Consider the following 19,236-nt stretch of genomic DNA (forward strand, 5'->3'; position numbering starts at 1 on the left):
CTTTGGTTGTGCCCACCATGTTAACCACTTTGGTTCTTGCACAGATGTTCTTTGGTTGTGTCCACCACTTTTACTCTGCATGGCACTGTGAGGAGTCTGTTGAGAGAGTGTGCGGTATTTATACACTGTTCGAAGCCAGGTCTGCAAACATCTCATGTGGATTCTGGAATGTTTTACAACAAACATTGTCGCTGACATATGTCCCAAGAGTTGTAAGCATGTTCTAGTGGATGTCTGTGGGCTGCACATCACCATTTAAATTAGGTTGACTAGAGTGAGAAAGCATTTGTTGGGGTAACATTGCTGTAAGACACTCAAGGTAGGCTTCTAGGAATTCCAACTTTTGGACAGGAACCAGTGTGGACTTTTGTACATTCATTTGCAACCCTAGGTCCGTGAACAGGGTTATCGTGCTCTCAGCGGCATTTATTGCTTCTTGTTGCATTGGTGCCCTTATAAGGCAGTCATCTAAGTATAGAAATATCACTCCTTGTCTGAGGAGAAAAGCTATAATGACAGTGAGGACTTTGGAAAAAACCCTTGAGGCAGTGGAAAGGCTGAAGGGTAGTACTCTGTATTGGAAATGCCGTTTCCCTAGGGTGAATCTCAGGAATCTTCTGTGTGATGGATGGATGGTGATAAGAAGAATAATCGCCCTGAAGCTCGAGGGCTGAGAGCCAATCTCCTTTCTCTAATGCCGGAATTATTGTGGTTAGAGTCACCACTGTGAAAAGTCGTGTTCTCACAAATTTGTTGAGTTTTCGTTAATCCAGCATGGGTCTCCACCTGCTGGTCTCTGAGTTCGAAAGTAATGTGAATAAAAATCTATAATGGTACGGGTTCAGTGGCACCTAATCGTATGAGGTGCTTTATTTCCTGTTGTAACAGGTGCTCGTGAGAGGAGTCCCTTAAGAGGGACAAGGAAGGAGAGTGGATAGGTAGGAAAGAAATAAAGGGATGGAGTAGCCCTTCTGGATAATCTCTAAAACCCATTATTCTGTTGCGATGGTGTTCCAGGCTGGGCAGTATGGTGACAGATGGTCTCCGAACAGGTGGGGGACGGTTTCTGGTTCCGGATTCAGAGTGTGGAAGTCTCATGCCCTCGACCACACCTTCAAAATGACTGTTTAGAGATGGACCGTTGAAACATCAAAAGCTGATCTTGGTTCTGCTGTTTTGTCTTTGGTACGCTGTTGGTTGTACTGTCTTTGGGGCTGCGTAGTATTGCGTAGACTGGAATCTCCGATTAGAAAACCTGCTCCGTTTCTTTTTGTTTATAGATACGTAAATGCCAAGGGTTTTTAAGGTTGCCCTTGAGTCTCTTAGGGTGTGTAACGAAACATCGGTTTTGTCTGAAAATATAGTTTGTTCCTCCAAAGGTAAATCCTCAACTGTTGCCTGGACCTCCCTTGGGAACCCGGAGAGGCGGAGCCATGAAGCATGGCGCATGACCACGGATGTCACAATGGATCATGGTGCAGTGACTGCAGAGACAAGGGAAGCCTGAAGGGCTGCCCTCAGGATGAGACCCCCTTCAGAAAGATTTGCCTTGTACTGTTTTTTTTTGTCATCTGGTAAATTTTCAATAAAAGTTGACATTTTGGCAAACAAATTGTGCATATATATTTTTGGTCAGCAGGGCAGCATAATTGGTTTTGAGGAACTGAAGTGTAGCGGAGGAATAAGCTTTCTGCCTGAAAATATCTAGCCTTTTCCAATCCTTATCATATGGGGTCATTTGGGAGTGGTGTTTCCCCCTTTGATTGACCGCCTCGACCACTAAGGAGTGTGGTGCGGGATGTGTGAATAAAAATTCCTTTTGCTGGCACATATTTTTTGTCAGACCTCTTCCATGAGTAGCTGCAGTAGCTGGAGTCTGCCAGGTGATTTTTGCAGGCTTCATAATAGCATCATTTATCGGCAGGGCTATCTTTGCTGATGGGGATGCCAGGAATATGTCCATGAGCTTATCCTGGGCTGCTGGTAGCGGTGCCAACAAAATGTCTACAGATTCAGCAACCTTTCTGAAGAGGTCCTGAAATGATTTGAAATCATCCCCCATAGTAGGGGGTCGTGGCATTATGGTTCTGTCTGAAAATGAGAAGTGAGTAGGCAGTGAAGTGTTATGTTCGGCTGTGTCCTCAAGTTCCTCAGTGTCCTCCTCTTGCGTTTCCAAGGGTGCTGGGAGAGATGGAGAAGGGGACCGGGTTGTTCTGGACCTAGGCAGACTAGGGGGCCTGCGGTTTTGGGCCCTATACATTGCCCATGGATTCCAGTATGACCAGTTAGGTGGGAATGGTATGGGGGGAGGTGCCCATGGGTGACCATACCATCCTCGTACATCTGAGCTGGTTGGTGATGAGATGGTCATGGCTTGGGTGAGCAGTGGCGAGGAGTGTGTATTGCTGCATCATCCTTTTCGTCCTCATCACTGGAGACAGGAGGGGCTATCTACAGGGAGTAGTCAGCTGACTTGGTACCAATCTGGTTCGGGTGCCCTCGATTCAGAGTAGAAGAGATTCAGGTGCTGAGGTCATTATCAGGTCCACATGCCTCATGAATTGCTGTGGTACCGTGAGGCTCGGTGCAGGAGATGGCATAGCGGACGGCCTAGGAGCATGAGTTGAAGCTGCTGGAGCCGAGGATTTATAGTTGTGCAGCATAGGTACAGCAGGTGGTGCAATTGTACTGCTCAGTGCCAAAGATCAATTTGGCTCCATGGGTGCCACGCTGGAAGGTTTCACTTCAGTATGTGAACCTCCATTAGAGCTTGCCCACATAGGATCTTTAGCTCATCGGAAACTCTTGGTGCCAGACATTCCTGGTGCCTCGCAGTCTGATGCTCTCGGTGCCATCGGTACCGCGAAAGATCCTTCAGTAGCAGATCGCTTTCGTTTGGGCGATTCTCGGTGCGGGGATATCTGCGACTGCTTTTTTCTAGCCTTTCTAGGAGCAGTCTCCTTGGCAGTTGTTGGAGCAAAGCCCGTCAGAGGCTGCCACTGGCGACTGTTTGCCAGGGGGTGACCTGGACTTGGGGTCGCAGGCTGGCCTGATGGATTTCTCCATCATGAGGAGCTTCAGTTGGAGATCCCTGGCTTTTCTTGTCTTGGTTGTCAGCTTTCTGCACCTTTGAGTAATGTGCGTCTCGCCAGGGAAGCGCACACTGAGCGTGGCTGTCAGAGAGCGGTATGGACAGTCTGCAAGTCAGGCAGTGTTTAAGACCAGGTGAGCCTGGCACGTCTGAGTTGGTCTCAAAGAAAAAAATGGGGTAATCCCTGTTTGATGCTAAGGCCGTATGCTTGCTGGAGAGATAGGGGAGGTAGAAGGGGAAAAAATTTTCTTATCCCCAATGAAATTAGAGTAGGGCAAGGGGATAGGGAAGCTAACTACAACTAAGATAACATTACCACTGAATGCATCCGATGAAGCGAGCTGTAACTTAAGAAAGCTTATGCTCAAATAAATTTGTTGGTCTCTAAGGTGCCATAAGTACTCTTTTTTTTTTTTGCGAATACAGACTAACAGCTGCTACTCTGAAACCTGTCATTAAGACTATGAATTATCTACTATACATTTTTTCTAAAGTAGGAGAAAGTGCTGCTGATTGCTCCAACTCAAACCAAAAGTGGTAGAGAAGGAACTGGGGGGCGGCTGGCTGTGCACTGCTATGTAATCACTCGCCGCATGTCTGAGATGGCTACAGTATGTGCGTGGCCCAACCGGGCACTGCTACCACAAATCTCTGATTACAAGCGCAGGGCGTCAAGACACTTAAATGGAGCCCCCACATGGACTCTTCAAAGAACAGATATTCAAGGGGAGGTAGTATGCTATTTATCTGAACCAAAGTATTCTTTTTCACGTGGAATGTGTGTAACAAAGAAGTACAAAGCTGGCACAGCAAGTCTGATTAAAATAAAATTATTCTAATTTTGGTGGTCAGTATTAAATTAAAGTTAAGATTAGATAAAGTAACTGGAGATTACAATTTTCTCATCACATCACCACGGGGCAGAGTTAAGACTAAGTACATTATCTGTGAATTCTCTTTTCATACGTTTAGGTTTCATGTAAATTTAATTTTAGCTATGGATGCACGAGTGTACACATTTTATGCAGGAGATAGACAGCAGACGTGAGAATCCCCCTTCTCACTCCCAGGCTCTCTGCAAAATGCAGGAAGGGAAACATTCTGGCTTCTTCTGCTTTCCAACCCTGTATCTGGAGGCACTGATGAAATAATTTATAGGCTTCTGATAAGCCATAACAAGGCTAATAAAAATGTCAACTTGCAGAAAAATAAAGTGACAAGTAATCTTTGGTGCTGTGCACTAGAACTTAGCTGAGATATCTTCTCCTATGGGCCATGGACCCTCAGCTATAAAAATAAAATCTTTTCTTTGGTATAGAATTAATCATCCGATTCTGTCCTTAGTAATACATAAATGAGGGACTGCCAGTCTGGAGCATATAACCCAATAAGTACTTCCAGTCTGTCCCAGCACCAGTGGGCCCATTGTGAAAAATCTGCCGAATTCAGTTCAAGACCTTATAAATACTTCAGAACAGACAACCCACACAGAGGTTCTGTTACTGTAACTGAGTCATTCCCTTCTACTGCGGACAAGAAAGGTGTCTAGTTGTACTGTTGCAGTTATTAGACACATACTGCTATAATAACAAGTTAACTTTTTGCAGGACTGTCAACTCTCCAAGAAATCCAAATAAAAACTTGGAGACTCCATCACAAAAACTTTAGCTGATTAAAGTCATGAAGACAGGGCTCAACATCAATTGCTTGTAATGTAAATACTAGATTGGGTATAGTCAGTGCAGAATCCCAGCGCATTCACAAGGTATTTAAAACAGTGGCAACTACTCACTTGTGAAGAACCCTAAAAGATTACTCAGGAGATAAAAGCAAGCTACGAAGCTTGTTCAATATCCCCCTAGGTTACTGAAAATGAGTAAATTTCCAAAGAATTTAAGGATGGTTTCAGTTCAAATACTCCTGATTTAGGGAGATGAGTTTCCAGGGGAGTCACCTGCCAGATAATAGGTGAAACAAAGCTTAGCAATTAGAAAGCCTTAGGGTACATCTTCACTACCCACCGGATCGGCGGGTACTGATCGATCTATCAGGGATCGATTTATTGTGCCTCGTCTAGACGTGATAAATCCATCCCTGAATCGACACGGGTACTCCATCTCAGCAGGAGGGTAAGCGGAGTCGACGGGGAAGCTGCCACTGTCAACTTGCCGCTGTGAGGACGGCCAGGTAAGTCGAACTAAGATACTTCGATTTCAGCTACGCAAATAGCTGCCTGAGGGATTTCTCCATCAGCAAATAGCGTAGCTGAAGTTGCGTATCTTAGTTCAAACCTCCCCACAGTGTATCCCAGGCCTTAGAAACCAAAGCCAATGCCTGCATGCTGTGTCTATGTTATCACTGACAGGTTGGAAGGAGAGGCAAGTTCATAATTTGTCATTGGTTTATCAGTTTGGTAACTATTTTTAACTTACATGCCCATCACATCAGATGAGTAAATTTATTTAAATTCAAATAATTAAGAACAAAACGAATAAGTTTATTTTGTTATCCTATCACACCTATGCTCTGATCTAGTACCATCCTCAGAAATCCTCAAACCACAAAAACAGATGTTTCATCTTGACTCTCTCATAGTCTGGAATAGTTTCAAGTGTGATTATATTTCACTCTCCAATTGAGAAAGTCATTAATTTATATTGCATTGCCATTCTGGTTGCCCAGTAACTGATACTCCATAGTAAAATACAACAATTGACTTAAAATTACATTAAAGATAATAAAAACTGCCAGTTGTGGTTTTCGACAGTGCATCTCTCCATCTGTACTGGCCTTTAACTTTTAATAAGTAGAAGAACTGGAATCCTTTCAAACTTCTGTTTCAATACATATAAAACTGTCACAACACGAAGACAAGTATTTACTCACACAGGGTACCAGACCAACTCTACTCTCTTAAAGTGATTTAGAATTTTTTTTTTTAATTAACCGAACATTGCTTCTGTATTCTAGGCAAAAACTCTACACCCTATCTTTGACATCACTGAAGGATTCTGCAGCAGGCAGACTTAAACCTACATTATTTTGTCCCGGTATTTTTGGGAGGACTACAAACTGTACGTAATCATATACCATGCATGTAATGTACTACAATGATAAGACACCTACAGTATCACTACTTCAAAAGAAGACCTGTGGCTCTTCTTTATATAACCACAGAAGTTATGAAATGTTGTCATGTAATTTGTGAACGTCATCTTGGAATCACTGTACAAGAATGAGAACCTAAAACTGCTTTTAAAGCTTTAAAAATTAACTGAAATGCTACCCTACAAAATATAAGCTATGGTATCCAAAGTTTAATCAAGTATGCTAGGCTACATTACAAACACAGTTTAAAAACAAGAGAACTTAGAAGATGAAATGATTCTTACCTGCCTAGATTTGATCTCAGGTTTCTGTGTTTCCCCTGTTACAGTTGATGAAACAACTAACACCTAAAGCAGTGTAAGGAATGCAAGTGTTAGTGATGTGGTTATCTATAAACAGGAGATACACAGAACTCTGGACTTGGCAGGTAAAAGCCTTTCAGTTCACCTTTAACAACTGTATTTTTGATTTGAAAATCATATGCAAATAAGCTTTTTCAAGCTAAAAATGTACTAAATGTGGTCATAGCTACTCTCTTGCTTGAATTTTGAAGCTCCAATGGGACCTTATTTTTATATTTTATGCATCAGCCACACAGTAATGCCATTAAAGTTAAGAATGGAATTTTAGCTTGGAATAAAATATTGACCCTTTTGTTCATCCAAACAATCCAAAACTTCACACTGAAAGAAGATTTGGTTACCAGAAGTAAAATGTGAAATATATAAAATTTAAAAATACAAGTAAAACTTTTAATTCTAAATGCTGGAGGTGGCTATCTTGGGTTGCAGTCAGATGAAGAACTGATAATGCATTTAAATATTTTCATTACATTAAATAATTGTTCAAGCACTATTAAAGCAGGTTAGAAATTGGGCTACTGCTTCTTCCGTAACAATTTTGCTGTGCTCGTGTCAGAACTGTCTCAACTTTTCAGCAAGAATGTTCAAATTAAAAAAAAGATTTCACATCTTATTCTTAGTAGTAAAGGTTCCTTACCTAGTAAATTTTTAGATGCTAGGTAAATAAATGAGGGTTTAAACTGAAAAAAGACAAAACAAAAACTAACTATGCTTTTCCTTTTGAAATTTGGGATAAAATCTTCATATTTTTAAAATATGGGTATTTTTGTGGTATAAATTTCCTTTGCCTGCCACCCCCTCTTCCACAAAAGTCCAATTTTCAAGTTATGCAGTTCAAGGCTTCATTGAGACCCTCTATCAGGTCAAAAGTCGGTTTTAAATGTAAACAGAGTTTTACGCATTCTTCTTATAGCAGATCTGGTATATACCACTATACCAACTGTCCAAACATTTTTTAAAAATACATATTAGCTATTGTGAGCTCATAATCCGACACCTGCAGTAAAGGATTTATAATGAAAGTGCAACCAGACTTAACTAATGCATCAAAAATATTAACAAAAATGAACTGTGAAGATGTTCAAGATATCAGATTTAAAGCAAATTATTAATGAGTGTGAAAATATGTTTATATGTATATTTCTGGGATATCATTACACTGTAAAACCTGTATTAATGCTTCTAATAGAAATAAAAAATGATTTTAAAAAGGTGAATTTATACATCACCAACTTAGAAGACTTGGACAAAAGATTACCAATAGTGATATGTCATAAAAACCTGCACCAATATGTGAAAAGTTCCCTTTCAACTCCAGTGAGGAAAAATAAGCTCCATCAGAAAAAACACATTAATTGTATACTCTCTTACCACAAGAACTTATTTTACTGCTGGATATAGCAACATCACCACCAATTAACAGACACAGAACACATTTACTATAAACATACCTCTTCTTGTGGAATATTTTTATCGTTTTCAGCTTCAATTCTCACTCTCACAACACCCGATTTGTCCACTATCTCTTGAATCAGTTTTCCATTTTTTCCTATTACTTTTCCTACAGAAAGAGTATACAGAACATTCCACCTTAGGCTTCTTCCCCAAAATCTGAAAATATTACTATACAGTAGTTTAGTAGTAGAATTTAATACCAAAACAAAGGGCTTGCCAACACCGACCGAACAGTTTATAACCAAAATTTAGTCAATGAGCCATGAACTAAAATGTCTGAGTAACCTAAGATATAAATTTTGGTAACCACTCCAAAGCAGCCATATCATCTTATAGGTAAACAGTATTTAATTAAGGAAGTTTAGAAATATTTAGATAGGAGTATTTGATAAACAGAAAAACAAGGAAAACTAAAAGAACAAAGGAAATTCAATCACAAAAATCCTACATTTGTGGAATATGACTATTTAGTCTTAATGTGACATATCTTACTTAGTCAAAGTGAAAGTTCATGCTGTTTTTCATTCTCATTTTTCTTGCTTTTGTGGACTTAATTTAAATTTTTTAAATTGCCATACAAATATATGCTGGGGCTGAATGCAAATTTTCTCCTTTTACAATACTACAAAAGTTTACCAATGGGAAAAGTGGGAAAACAAGCAAAGAAAATTTGATTTGCTAGGTTTTCAAAATTTTAGTCACTATTAAGTTATATTTTTTTGATATCAGAGAGGAAGTTCAGATGGCAAGACTAATCAAATCCTCAGAAGCAAGTTTTGTTTTGATATACATGTTTGGCAAGATATTTCTGTTATCAGAAAGTAATTTTTTAAAAAGACAGTTGGAAAGAACTATTCAGAATTAGTCTTACACAAAAGCTTTATAACTAAAAATGTGCATCTCAGATAAACTGGAGGAACTGAAATTTATCCAAGGAAATGGAAGTTTTAATTTGAGAATACTTAAAGCTTATTAAAAAACAATGGAAACAATCGTTTAATGCTGCTCTTATAACTAAAATAAGAAAATAATAAACTAGGTCTCCGAAGCCAGGCTGTTTTATAAAAATAATTAACAAGTTGCCTACTGTTAGCCAGAATATTTAAAATTTTAATTAAAAAAAGATTAATGCAAATGAGATATTGTGTGTAACAAACAAAGAAGATGAGAATCTTTAACAGAAAACAGCCTTAGAATTTAACTCTATTTGTTAAATACATTCAAGATACGAGTTTTAAAAATAAGGGCAAAAAATATTCAATCCAAGACAACTATTTATTTGTATTGCTGGTCTGATTTTATCGAGCAAGAACAAGTTGATTAAAACTCACTTTTACTCACACAGAACATGGTTCATATCTGACAACAAAACGGAAATTTTGCTAATATTTTCTTAAATTCCTAGATATTTATGAGGGCCAGGTTTTTACATTACATGCAAGTTATACATCAATTTTTATCTTAATTCAACCCAAGTATTACTTATGACAATTTTAGGCTCATTTTCATATTCTCCATTTTAATTTGAAAATATTCAAAGAAAGCTGGACACGAGTATAGCCAATTTGTTTTTCTTGACCACAATGTTTGCTCTAGGCTCATTAGCAGCCAAGTGAGTCAAAAGCTTCTTTTGAATACTTTAATATTTTATTTAATCTGTTGTAAATGTTAGCAAGTTACTGGTAAATATAATAGATGCATATGAAGAGAGCTACAAAAAATCTTATTGGACAAATTACAAATTTCCAACCACAACAATAAACTAAGTAATTCAAAATGCAAACTGCTTATTTCAACAACTATTAAAATGCTAATCTTCCCCCCTCCTCTAAAAATTCAACAATATATATTATTAATCAGTATGAAACATAGATTTTCATTGAATCTATACTTCAATTTTTAGAATTCACATAGTCCTTAAGCAGGCAGGTTGTTTTCATGTGGACTTAAACTTTTAAGAAACAACAGTTACTATAAAAACTTAGTTTAAAATTAAATTTATAGTCTAAACAAAAAGTTACAAAAATATTACTACATATAATTATATTTTACAAATAATTTGAGTGCTGACAGCAGTTTTTAACCTAGACTGAAAATTTTAGTTTTCTGTCAAGCTACGGGTAATCTAAATGTGTACTTTGAAAAAGGGGGGAAAAAAGGAGAGCTAGTGTTCCTCCAAATATCACTTATTTTGGATATATATTAATAGGTACATTAATAAATGTATATTCTTTCTGTGGGTCAAGAAACAAGATGTGAAGTAAAAAGAATGCCCAAATATAAAATGTTGTTTATTTTTAAAATATTTTTATTTTTTAAGTCCTGAACACATGGAGCAGGAATCAATTAAAAATCCAAATTAAATTCAGTCAGTCAACCCCTTCTGCTTATTATTAGTGAGAACTACGGTTGCGAGAAATTCACAGTAACATTTATTAAAATCAATTAAACAGATGAGTAACATCCTGATACTTGTCTAAAATCTCACAAGATTCAGACCATGCCACTTCAGTATTGCCTCCAAAATCTAATCAACATGAAATGAAGATGTCTGCCTTTACAAAGATTGGTACACACAAGTATCTCCAAAAACATATACCGTATATACTCGTTCATTAGCCCGTTCGTTTATAAGCCAACCCCCCAAGATGGATAAGTAAAAATAGTGAAAACTGTATGACCCTTTTATAAGCCAACCCTGTATTTCAAGGGCTCGCAAACTTTGGCTCCCGGCCCATCAGGGTAAGCCGCTGGCAGGTCGGGATGTTTTGTTTACCTGGAGCGTCTGCAGGCCTGGAGCCCCTCAGCTCCCTGCGGCCGCAGTTCGCCACAGGCCTGCAGACGCTCCAGGTAAACGAAACAGCAATGTATTAGATATTTAATTCAATGATTTCATAGAGTTTAAAATCATCAAATTCTGGTGTAGACCCATTTATAAGCCGACCCCCGCTCTTTGATGCGTCACGTTTTTACCAAAAATATTCGGCTCATGAATGAGTATGTACGGTACTCTTGTTATCTGCTACTTAAACTCATTCCAGTTAGCAAGCAAACCTAGATGACATTTTTCTGTTGGTTTATAGACATGGATATTGCTGAATTAATTTTCACTAAGCTATTTTTTAACTGGGGGTTGATACATGTTTTAGAGTCTTGACACTTTTTATTGGAAAACTGGTGTTAGATGCTGGATCTTTTCCTAGTCCCATTGCTGCCCCTATATAAAAGCTTCACAGGTAAAGGGCAATAGGAAAGGTAAGCGTAGCAGGAAATTCTGTGAAAAAGCCATTTAATTTGTTGTATAGCAGAAGCCATATTTCTCAACACAGTTCAAGAAATGCATGTATATCCTTGACAATCTAGAAACCAGCCTACTTTTTTCAGCTGTTTTTTGGTTAGCAAGCTCCTTTTGGGTTCAGAATTCCAAAACAAGTGACAAGGCATATTAAAGTAACTGAATGGGTAATTTTAAACAAAGACTGTCCGTTAACTATAAAACTACAAAGAAGTCTGTTTTTTCCTAAAATGGATTTTCACAATTGCAATCAAAAAGTGACTGTGGGAGAGTCATATTCCCTTGTGACTCACTTGATTGCTTTAGCCAGGGTTTCTCAACCTAAATTCTAGTCAACTTATATACACTGAGGGCAACTGAATCAGGATTCAGTTTCTCAGCAAAACCAATACATTTAATAAAACTTTTTACAAGATTCTGTAGGGAGCTGAAAACTTCTCTGCAATAAAAGAGTAACAAAAACCCAATCACAAAACAAAAAAGCAAGCATCTCCAAAATGTTAGATTGCCCTCCTTGTATTGTTTCTAAAAGTTAAAACAATTCTCAACTAATTTTTTCTACCATTTCAGAGCTAAACACCAAAATTGACATACCTACTAAGTTTCTTGGTACTTGTATAACATCTTCAGCAAATTCAAGGTAGCTTCTTGCCTTTTTCACTGCATCTTGATCCTAAGAAATAGGAAAAAAAAAACATAAAAGGGGTTCTGTGTTTTCCCAAGAGCATGTTAATAAAATTTAATAAAACTATTTGTCTGGAAGCTTACCTCTCCATAAATATGGAATGTGCAGGTGTCTTCATCAAGATCAATAGCAGTCACACCAGGTACTTTTCTGGCTTGCTGAATATTAGCACCATGAGTGCCAATGGCCAGACCCATTAGGTCTTCACGTACAACAAACTGTTCATGAAATCGTGATGCAAGCTGCCTTGAGCTCTAAAGAAAGAATGCATTCCTAGTTAACTTTGATTTTTAAAAAAATATAGCAATTTACATTGATTCAGGTAACCAGACACATATGTAGGCTACCTCCCTATTTTCCACATCAGTTAATTTCTAAAATTCAAGGAGAAACTGCCAAACATATACAATTAAAAAAAACAGACAAACTGACTGAAGCCTTCACCAAATTTTGAGCTAAGAAGGGTAGGGATGGTAATCCCAAATATAAGGAGAAAAAGAAAAATTACAGTCAAGTCTTCTTTTCTCCAAAAATACATCTCTCTGCATGTATAATAATCTTAAAAGAAATCTAGATACTAGTACTATCAGAAATTATATACACTTGAAATTGCCTTACAAATGGTTTGCATCTATCAAATGTGTCACTCAGTGGTAGAAAGTGGAATCTATTTGCTTAATTGTCATTTTCAGATGCAGGTAAAAAAATCAGATAGAGAGGATGTTTTTACAAGATAATAAACTTGAAAGATGAGCTACTCTGGGGTTAAAGAAATCCGCCCCCCTTTCCCTCCCCAAAAAAAACTGAAAAAGTGCCCCCATGAAAATATGAGAAAAAAATGTTAATTGCTCAAACAGTCCCCAGCTTCAAAGTTACGACCATGACAAAATGAACTATATGGATACATACTGTCCACAAAGAGCAAAAATGAAGAATCAATTTCTATGCAAGACAATGCAAAAATAGATGAGTTTGCAGAATTGAACAAGAATTCGACAGATGACAAAAGCCGTAGGGATTTTGGTACAGTAATCACTAGGGCTGTCAAGCAATTAAAAAAATTAATCGCACTGTTAAACAATAATAGAACACCATTTATTTAAATATTTTTGGACGTTTTCTACATTTTTAAATATACTGATTTCAATTACAACACAATACAAAGTGTACAGTGCTCACTGTTTATTTTTGATTATGAGTATTTTCACTGTAAAAAGACAAAAATAATATTTTTCAATTCACCTAATACAAGTACTGTAATGCAATCTCTATCATGCAAATTGAACTTACAAATATAGAATTACACCTCTGCCCCGACATAACACAGATTTGCATACAACACGGTAAAGCTCTGACAAGCTGCTCTGAGCAGCGTGTTAAGGGTGACGAGCCAGGGGGCTGCTTAAGGGGTAGAGGGTCTCGGGCGGTCAGGGTCTGGGAAGTAGAAGCTGTGTATGGGGGGGCACTTTTGGGACCGCCCAGGGGATTAGCAGGGGGCCGGGAACAGCCCGCTCCGCTTCCCTCACCCCAACCATGTCACTCGGGGGAAGGGATTCCCCCCCGCACCCACTGGCAGTGGCGGAAGCCGAGCAGCCCAGCCCCAGCACATTCTACTCCGCCAGCTCCCAGACGCAGGTGATTGCAGGACCTTTCCCAATCCCCCACCCCTCAGCGACATGGCTGTGGCCAGGGCACGGAAAGTGGAGCGGGCTGGGCCCGCGCCGCTCCACTTCCCGCCGCCAGCGAGTATGGAGGGTATCCTTTCCTCAACCTCCCTGCACTCACTGGCGGCGGAAAGCAGAGCGCCACGGCTGGGAGGTGGCAGAATGGAGCGGGCTGGGGCTGCGTTGCTCCTCTTCCCGCCTCTGCCGGTGAGGCCTGTCAGGGGGTGGGGGGATGTGGATAGGAGTCAGAGCAGTCAGGGGACAGGGAGCAGGGGGGTTGGATAGGGGGTGGGGTCTTGGGCGTGATTAGGGACGGGGGTCTCTGGAGAGGGCAGTCAGGGAACAAGGGGGCCAAAGCAAGTTTGATACAAACACGGTGTCATCTATAACGCGGTGAGATTTTTTGTCTCCTGAGGACCGCGTTATATCGGGGTAGAGACGTATGTATAAAAATACTGCATTCAAAAATAAAATGTAAAATTTTAGAGCTTGTAAGTCCACTCAGTCCCACTTCTTCAGCCAATCTTTCAGACAAACAAGTTTGTTTACATTTGCAGGAGATAATGCTGCCTGCTTATGTTTACAATGTCACCTGGAAGTGAGAACAGACATTCTCATAACACTGTTGTAGCTGGCATCACAAGATATTTACGTGCCAAATGCTCATGCTTCAACCATTCCAAGGGACATGCGTCCATGTTGATGATGGGTTCTGCTCAAAAACCATCCAAATGATGGTGCGGACCGATGCATGTTCATTTTCATTATCTAAGTCAGATGCCACCAGCAGAGGGTTGGTTTTCTTTTTCTTTCAGGTTCTGTTGCTTCCGCATCGGATTGTTACTCTTTTAAGACTTCTCAAAGCATGCTCCCTACTTCGTCCCTCTCAGGTTTTGGAAGGCACTTCAGATTCTTAAATCTTGGGTTGAGTGCTGTAGCTATTTTTACAAGTCTCACATCCGAGACTGCCGTAACATGAAATGTATGGCAGAATGCGGGTAAAACAGAGCAGGGGATGTACAGTTCTCCACCAAGGAGTTCAGTCACAAATTTAATTAACGCATTATTTTTTTTTTAATGATTGTCATCAGCATGGAAGCATGTCATCTGGAATGGTGGCCAAAGCATGAAGGGACATACGAATGTTTAGCATATCTGGCACGTAAATACCTTGCAATGCTGGCTACAGCCTGTTCTCACTTTCCGGTGTAAATAAGAAGAGGGCAGCATTATCGCCTGTAAATGTAAACAAACTTGTTTGTCTGAGCAATTAGCTGAAGAAGGAGGAGGACTGAGTGGACTTGTTTCAGAGTAGCAACTGTGTCATGTAAAATCTGTAAAAAGAAAAAGGAGTACTTGTGGCACCTTAGAGACTAACAAATTTATTAGAGCATAAGCTTTCGTGAGCTACAGCTCACTTCATCGGATGAGTGGACTTGCAAGCTCTAAAGTTTTATGTTTATTTTTGAATGTAGTATTTTTGTACATAATTATATATTTGTAAGTTCAACTTTCAAGATAAAGAGATTACAACACAGTACTTGTATTAGGTGAATTGAAAAATACTAATTCTTCTGTTTATCATTTTTACAGTGCAAATATTTGTAATCAAAATATACATTTTGATTTCAATTACAACACAGAATACAAGATATATATGAAAGTGTAGAAAAACATCCAAAATATGTAATCAATTTCAATTGGTAGTCTCTTGTTTAACAGTACAATTAAAATCGTGATTAATTTTTTTTAAATCGCAATCAATTTTTTTTTTTGAGTTAATCGCATGAGTTAACTGCGATTAATCAACAGCCCTAGTAATCATCCATAGCACTTCCACAGATAAAGAAAGTCCAAACTCAGAGTAAAGAGTTGAGTGGTGCAACAGAGAACGTGAATGAGAATGCGACAATCATGTACCCTTAACAAGATAAAATGTGCACCCTGTCTCAGCAGGGCAGTAATGATTGGGCCTACTCCTGTGCAGTGCAACTTACTTCAGATTAACTACTGTTAAATCTTTGCATGTCCCATTAGTTTTAAATGCAGCTATACAAGTGTAACTATTGGCATAAAATGGTCTGCAGAATTTTTTTTTTTTTTTTTAACTGGAGATTTTGCACAAAGAAAAACTAAAAGTCAACTTTCAGCTCTGAAGGCAAGTTTGCAGGACTAGGACTCAGGAAAACTCATTTTGATTAGTAAAACTGAGCAAATCTGAGCTCAAATCATTGAAGTACAATAACCCAATGAAACTTACAAATCTCCTTCCAGGGTAGAACTGCATTTTAAAAGATTATATATTAAAAAGCACTGTTTTGCTCTGTGACTGGGGTAACAATATATAAGGTGTAATTAAGGAAATATCAGTGGAATCAGAAAATTTACATGGCATCCTTCTTACAAAATCTTATTTTCAAAGAATAAAATATTGACTGACAACTATCCATTACAAAGACTTCTCATGCCTTATAAAAAACCATAGATGTAATTAATTATCTTATGAGAGAATGTTCTGCTGAAGAGTGACTGAGTGGTACAATGCCCAACTCTTGCGTTACTGCAAGAGTAATTTTTAGACATATGCAAAAGTGCATTTTTTTGGTCATGTTTATTATGAGGAAAACACATTTTCACTAGTGAAATTATCAAATTTAAGTGAATTGTTGCAAGTATTCAATTGCAGTTATGATAAAAACTAAATTTAAAATTTCAACTAAGAACAGTAAAAAACAAACAAGGAAGTTTCGCAATAAGATCATTTAGCATTTAATTCAACCTACCACACAGAGGTAAATTCTTAGGTAAAATTATGCACTATCCCCAAATGTCCAGGCGTAACAGAGCTAGTGAGTATGGTAGCTAGCTTACAAAAAAGAAATTCTGATTTATTTGGTGACTGATAACTGCACAACAATTTTGCATTTTAGTTCCTTTGTTCTCTGATGATAGAACAAATAAATACAAGATACGTAAAAAAATCCAACAACAAAACTTGCTAGCCCATGAAAGCATATGTAGGAGAAAATTCGTTTTGGAAATAAAAATTGTCCCTTCACAATTTCTACCAATAGTAAATTGGCTTGGTGATCTCTTTCAGTTCACTGAATTAGTCATATTAACATATGATGGATCTTTAAGACAAATATGAAACAAATGAAACAGTTATTATTCTTTATACATCAGTTTATTTTGAATTACTACCATGTTAATGGAAGTGTATATAAGTAGCAAGCCACAAAGCAAACCCCCCCAAATATCTGTGATAAAACTGTTTTAAGTAAACACTGCCAATAGATAGGTTATGTATACTGGCAAAAAAAAAAAAAATGCATGGAAAAAGATACATTCTGGTCACTTAAAATCATTTAAGCCATTTAAAAAAAAATACTGTTGATAGATATCACAGCCAAGTTTCATCCCACTATACTACAGCTATAGATTTATCTCACTATTATAGTGGATTCTCAACTGTTTTCCACCCAGGACCCCAAATCCATTCATGGTTTGTGGTCAGAATTCACTGAAATTCCCCAATCCTTTGAGTTTGCAAAGAGCTTCAGAACTGAAGTAACAAGATCCAATGGCTGGATTTGAGTGGAAGCTGAAGGATGTCAGTAATAGCTGATGTACGTGAGGAGGAGAGAGAATTAAGTTTAGGAACAAGGTGTTTCTGCTTCCTATCCATACAGTTATTAGCTCTGGGGAAGTAACACTTCAAGAGGCTGTGTTCTGAAGCACCACTTCCCCAGGACGTCACATTGCATGGGACAGAGAAAAAAAATGGAGCAGTGGGGGTCAGGAAAGATCAGCATGGCAGTGGGAGTGAGTTGCTCTTCTCTTAACTCATGGCTTGGTGCTAGTGTCTTCAGAATTGTACTACTCTTAGTTTCTCAACCTGTGGGATGTAACTCAACAGCAACATTCGTGTAATTCACTTGACTTGTGAAGTCCTGCACTATAATATGTTTCATTATGCTAAAATGAGAAATTAAAACCTCTGAAATTATAGGCTCCAACATAATAGAACAGAGGTGCCATTTGCCAATATGAAATTTTACATAGTAATAATGGTACTTGACACACAGTTCTTGTCAGTAAATCTCAAAATTCTTTACAAATGTGGATATTATCTAGGATTTACACTTAAGAAAAAGTTCATTCTACTATACAGCAAAATAAGTATTTGCTTGCCCACTCTTTTCCCACGTAAAACACAAGTGAGCTTCCAGCCACTCAACATACTCTTGAATCGTAAGAATACAGTATGTCATATTTGTTGTATGTTGATTTGTGAACATTGTATCTACTGATTATAAATACTATCCCCTTTGCTCTGCCAACATCAGTAGTCTCATCACTCCCTTAATTTTCTTCTCCAATTCATTGTTGTGCTCTTTTATGCCACACTTTAAAGCCCTTCATATTCCAGAATTCCAGGCTCCCACCCTAAACATTTTAAAACCTCATATGGAAACCTGTTTTTCCTATGAGGGCTACAAACATTAACCCATGTCGATGCCATGCTATAGCCACAGCCATCTATATTTAAAAACAAACAAACGTTCTAAATTATCACAGATCTCTGGATTCCCTAGCATAGTGTTCTCAAATCTTGGCATTTTAGGGTCCAATGCTATGAAGCAATTATTCACTCCTACACATACCCTGCTAACTCCAGTAGGACTAGATGCAAGATTAGACCCTTAAATTGTAAACTGCTCTGTCAGGGACTACATCTCTACCTGCACCTGGTAGAACACTGAGAATACTGGTAGTATTTAATTATAACACCACCCATGTAAAAAAACTCCTTCCACCTATAAATGCACAAGTGTTTTCAGTACAGTATTCAGGTTATCTGACGGAGAAACAGATAACATACCTCTAGCTGTTTACTAGCTTCTTCATTCCTCAATATCAGAGATAACTTGGTGCGAAGACTTCGAAAGTGCATATCAATCAGCATATTTGCTCGCTTTGTTGTTACTTCATTGATGGACTACATTATTGATAAAAAACAAAATAGTTGATAAATCCACTGTTCAAACAAACCCTTACAATAGGTAGTTAGGGAAATAGTACTTACCAAAATGATAAGCTGATAGTTTTCAGAATCATATATTACAGAAAATGCTCCAACTGCCTTTTTGAAGTCTTTGTGTGCAGACTCTTTGGCACACCTAAGAATAAAAATGTTACATATTTACAGAATGTTTATTTGATGTATTTGTGGCTCAATCATAAAATGTTTCATCTTTGAAACTATTAATAGTAAAATATTTTCTTTGTAGAACACAAGGGTAGTTTTGTAGGTATGCTAAATTAATATCTGAGAACTATAATTCCACTGGCACAAGCAGATATGGTAACCAGAGTTAGCACCTTCAAAGAAAATATGTGAATAAAAAGCAGTTCAAATCTGCTGTGTGAAGAATCTAAACTTAAAGATACTCCTTTCTTCTGTAAAGGATGCAGACAATCTTTGGGGGAGGGGATGTGGGAAACAAAGGGGAAGGCAGAACTTCCTTCCTGATTCAAATATAGAAAATAGTAAAAGGAGATATTCCAGCTGT

The 19,236-nt window shown here is 38.2% G+C and overlaps 1 protein-coding gene across 4 annotated transcripts in view; it reads right to left on the minus strand.

Annotated features, from left to right (window-relative positions):
• The window catches only part of FMR1 (FMRP translational regulator 1), a 57,505-nt gene that overhangs the window by 21,042 nt on the left and 17,227 nt on the right, over positions 1 to 19,236 (minus strand). For 2 of the 4 annotated variants that reach the window (XM_038415854.2, XM_038415857.2), the window contains exons 6-11: positions 18,750 to 18,843; positions 18,546 to 18,662; positions 12,080 to 12,250; positions 11,906 to 11,984; positions 8,013 to 8,122; positions 6,484 to 6,546 (exon numbers count right to left, since the gene is read on the minus strand). In XM_038415854.2, coding sequence (XP_038271782.1) covers positions 6,484 to 6,546; positions 8,013 to 8,122; positions 11,906 to 11,984; positions 12,080 to 12,250; positions 18,546 to 18,662; positions 18,750 to 18,843 — 634 coding nt within the window. The remainder of the gene's footprint in view (positions 1 to 6,483; positions 6,547 to 8,012; positions 8,123 to 11,905; positions 11,985 to 12,079; positions 12,251 to 18,545; positions 18,663 to 18,749; positions 18,844 to 19,236) is intronic. The other 2 variants (XM_038415856.2, XM_043492978.1) reach the window with 1 other exon arrangement.

The sequence above is a fragment of the Dermochelys coriacea genome, chromosome 9 (assembly GCF_009764565.3).
Source record: "Dermochelys coriacea isolate rDerCor1 chromosome 9, rDerCor1.pri.v4, whole genome shotgun sequence".
NCBI classification, from domain to species: domain Eukaryota; kingdom Metazoa; phylum Chordata; order Testudines; family Dermochelyidae; genus Dermochelys; species Dermochelys coriacea.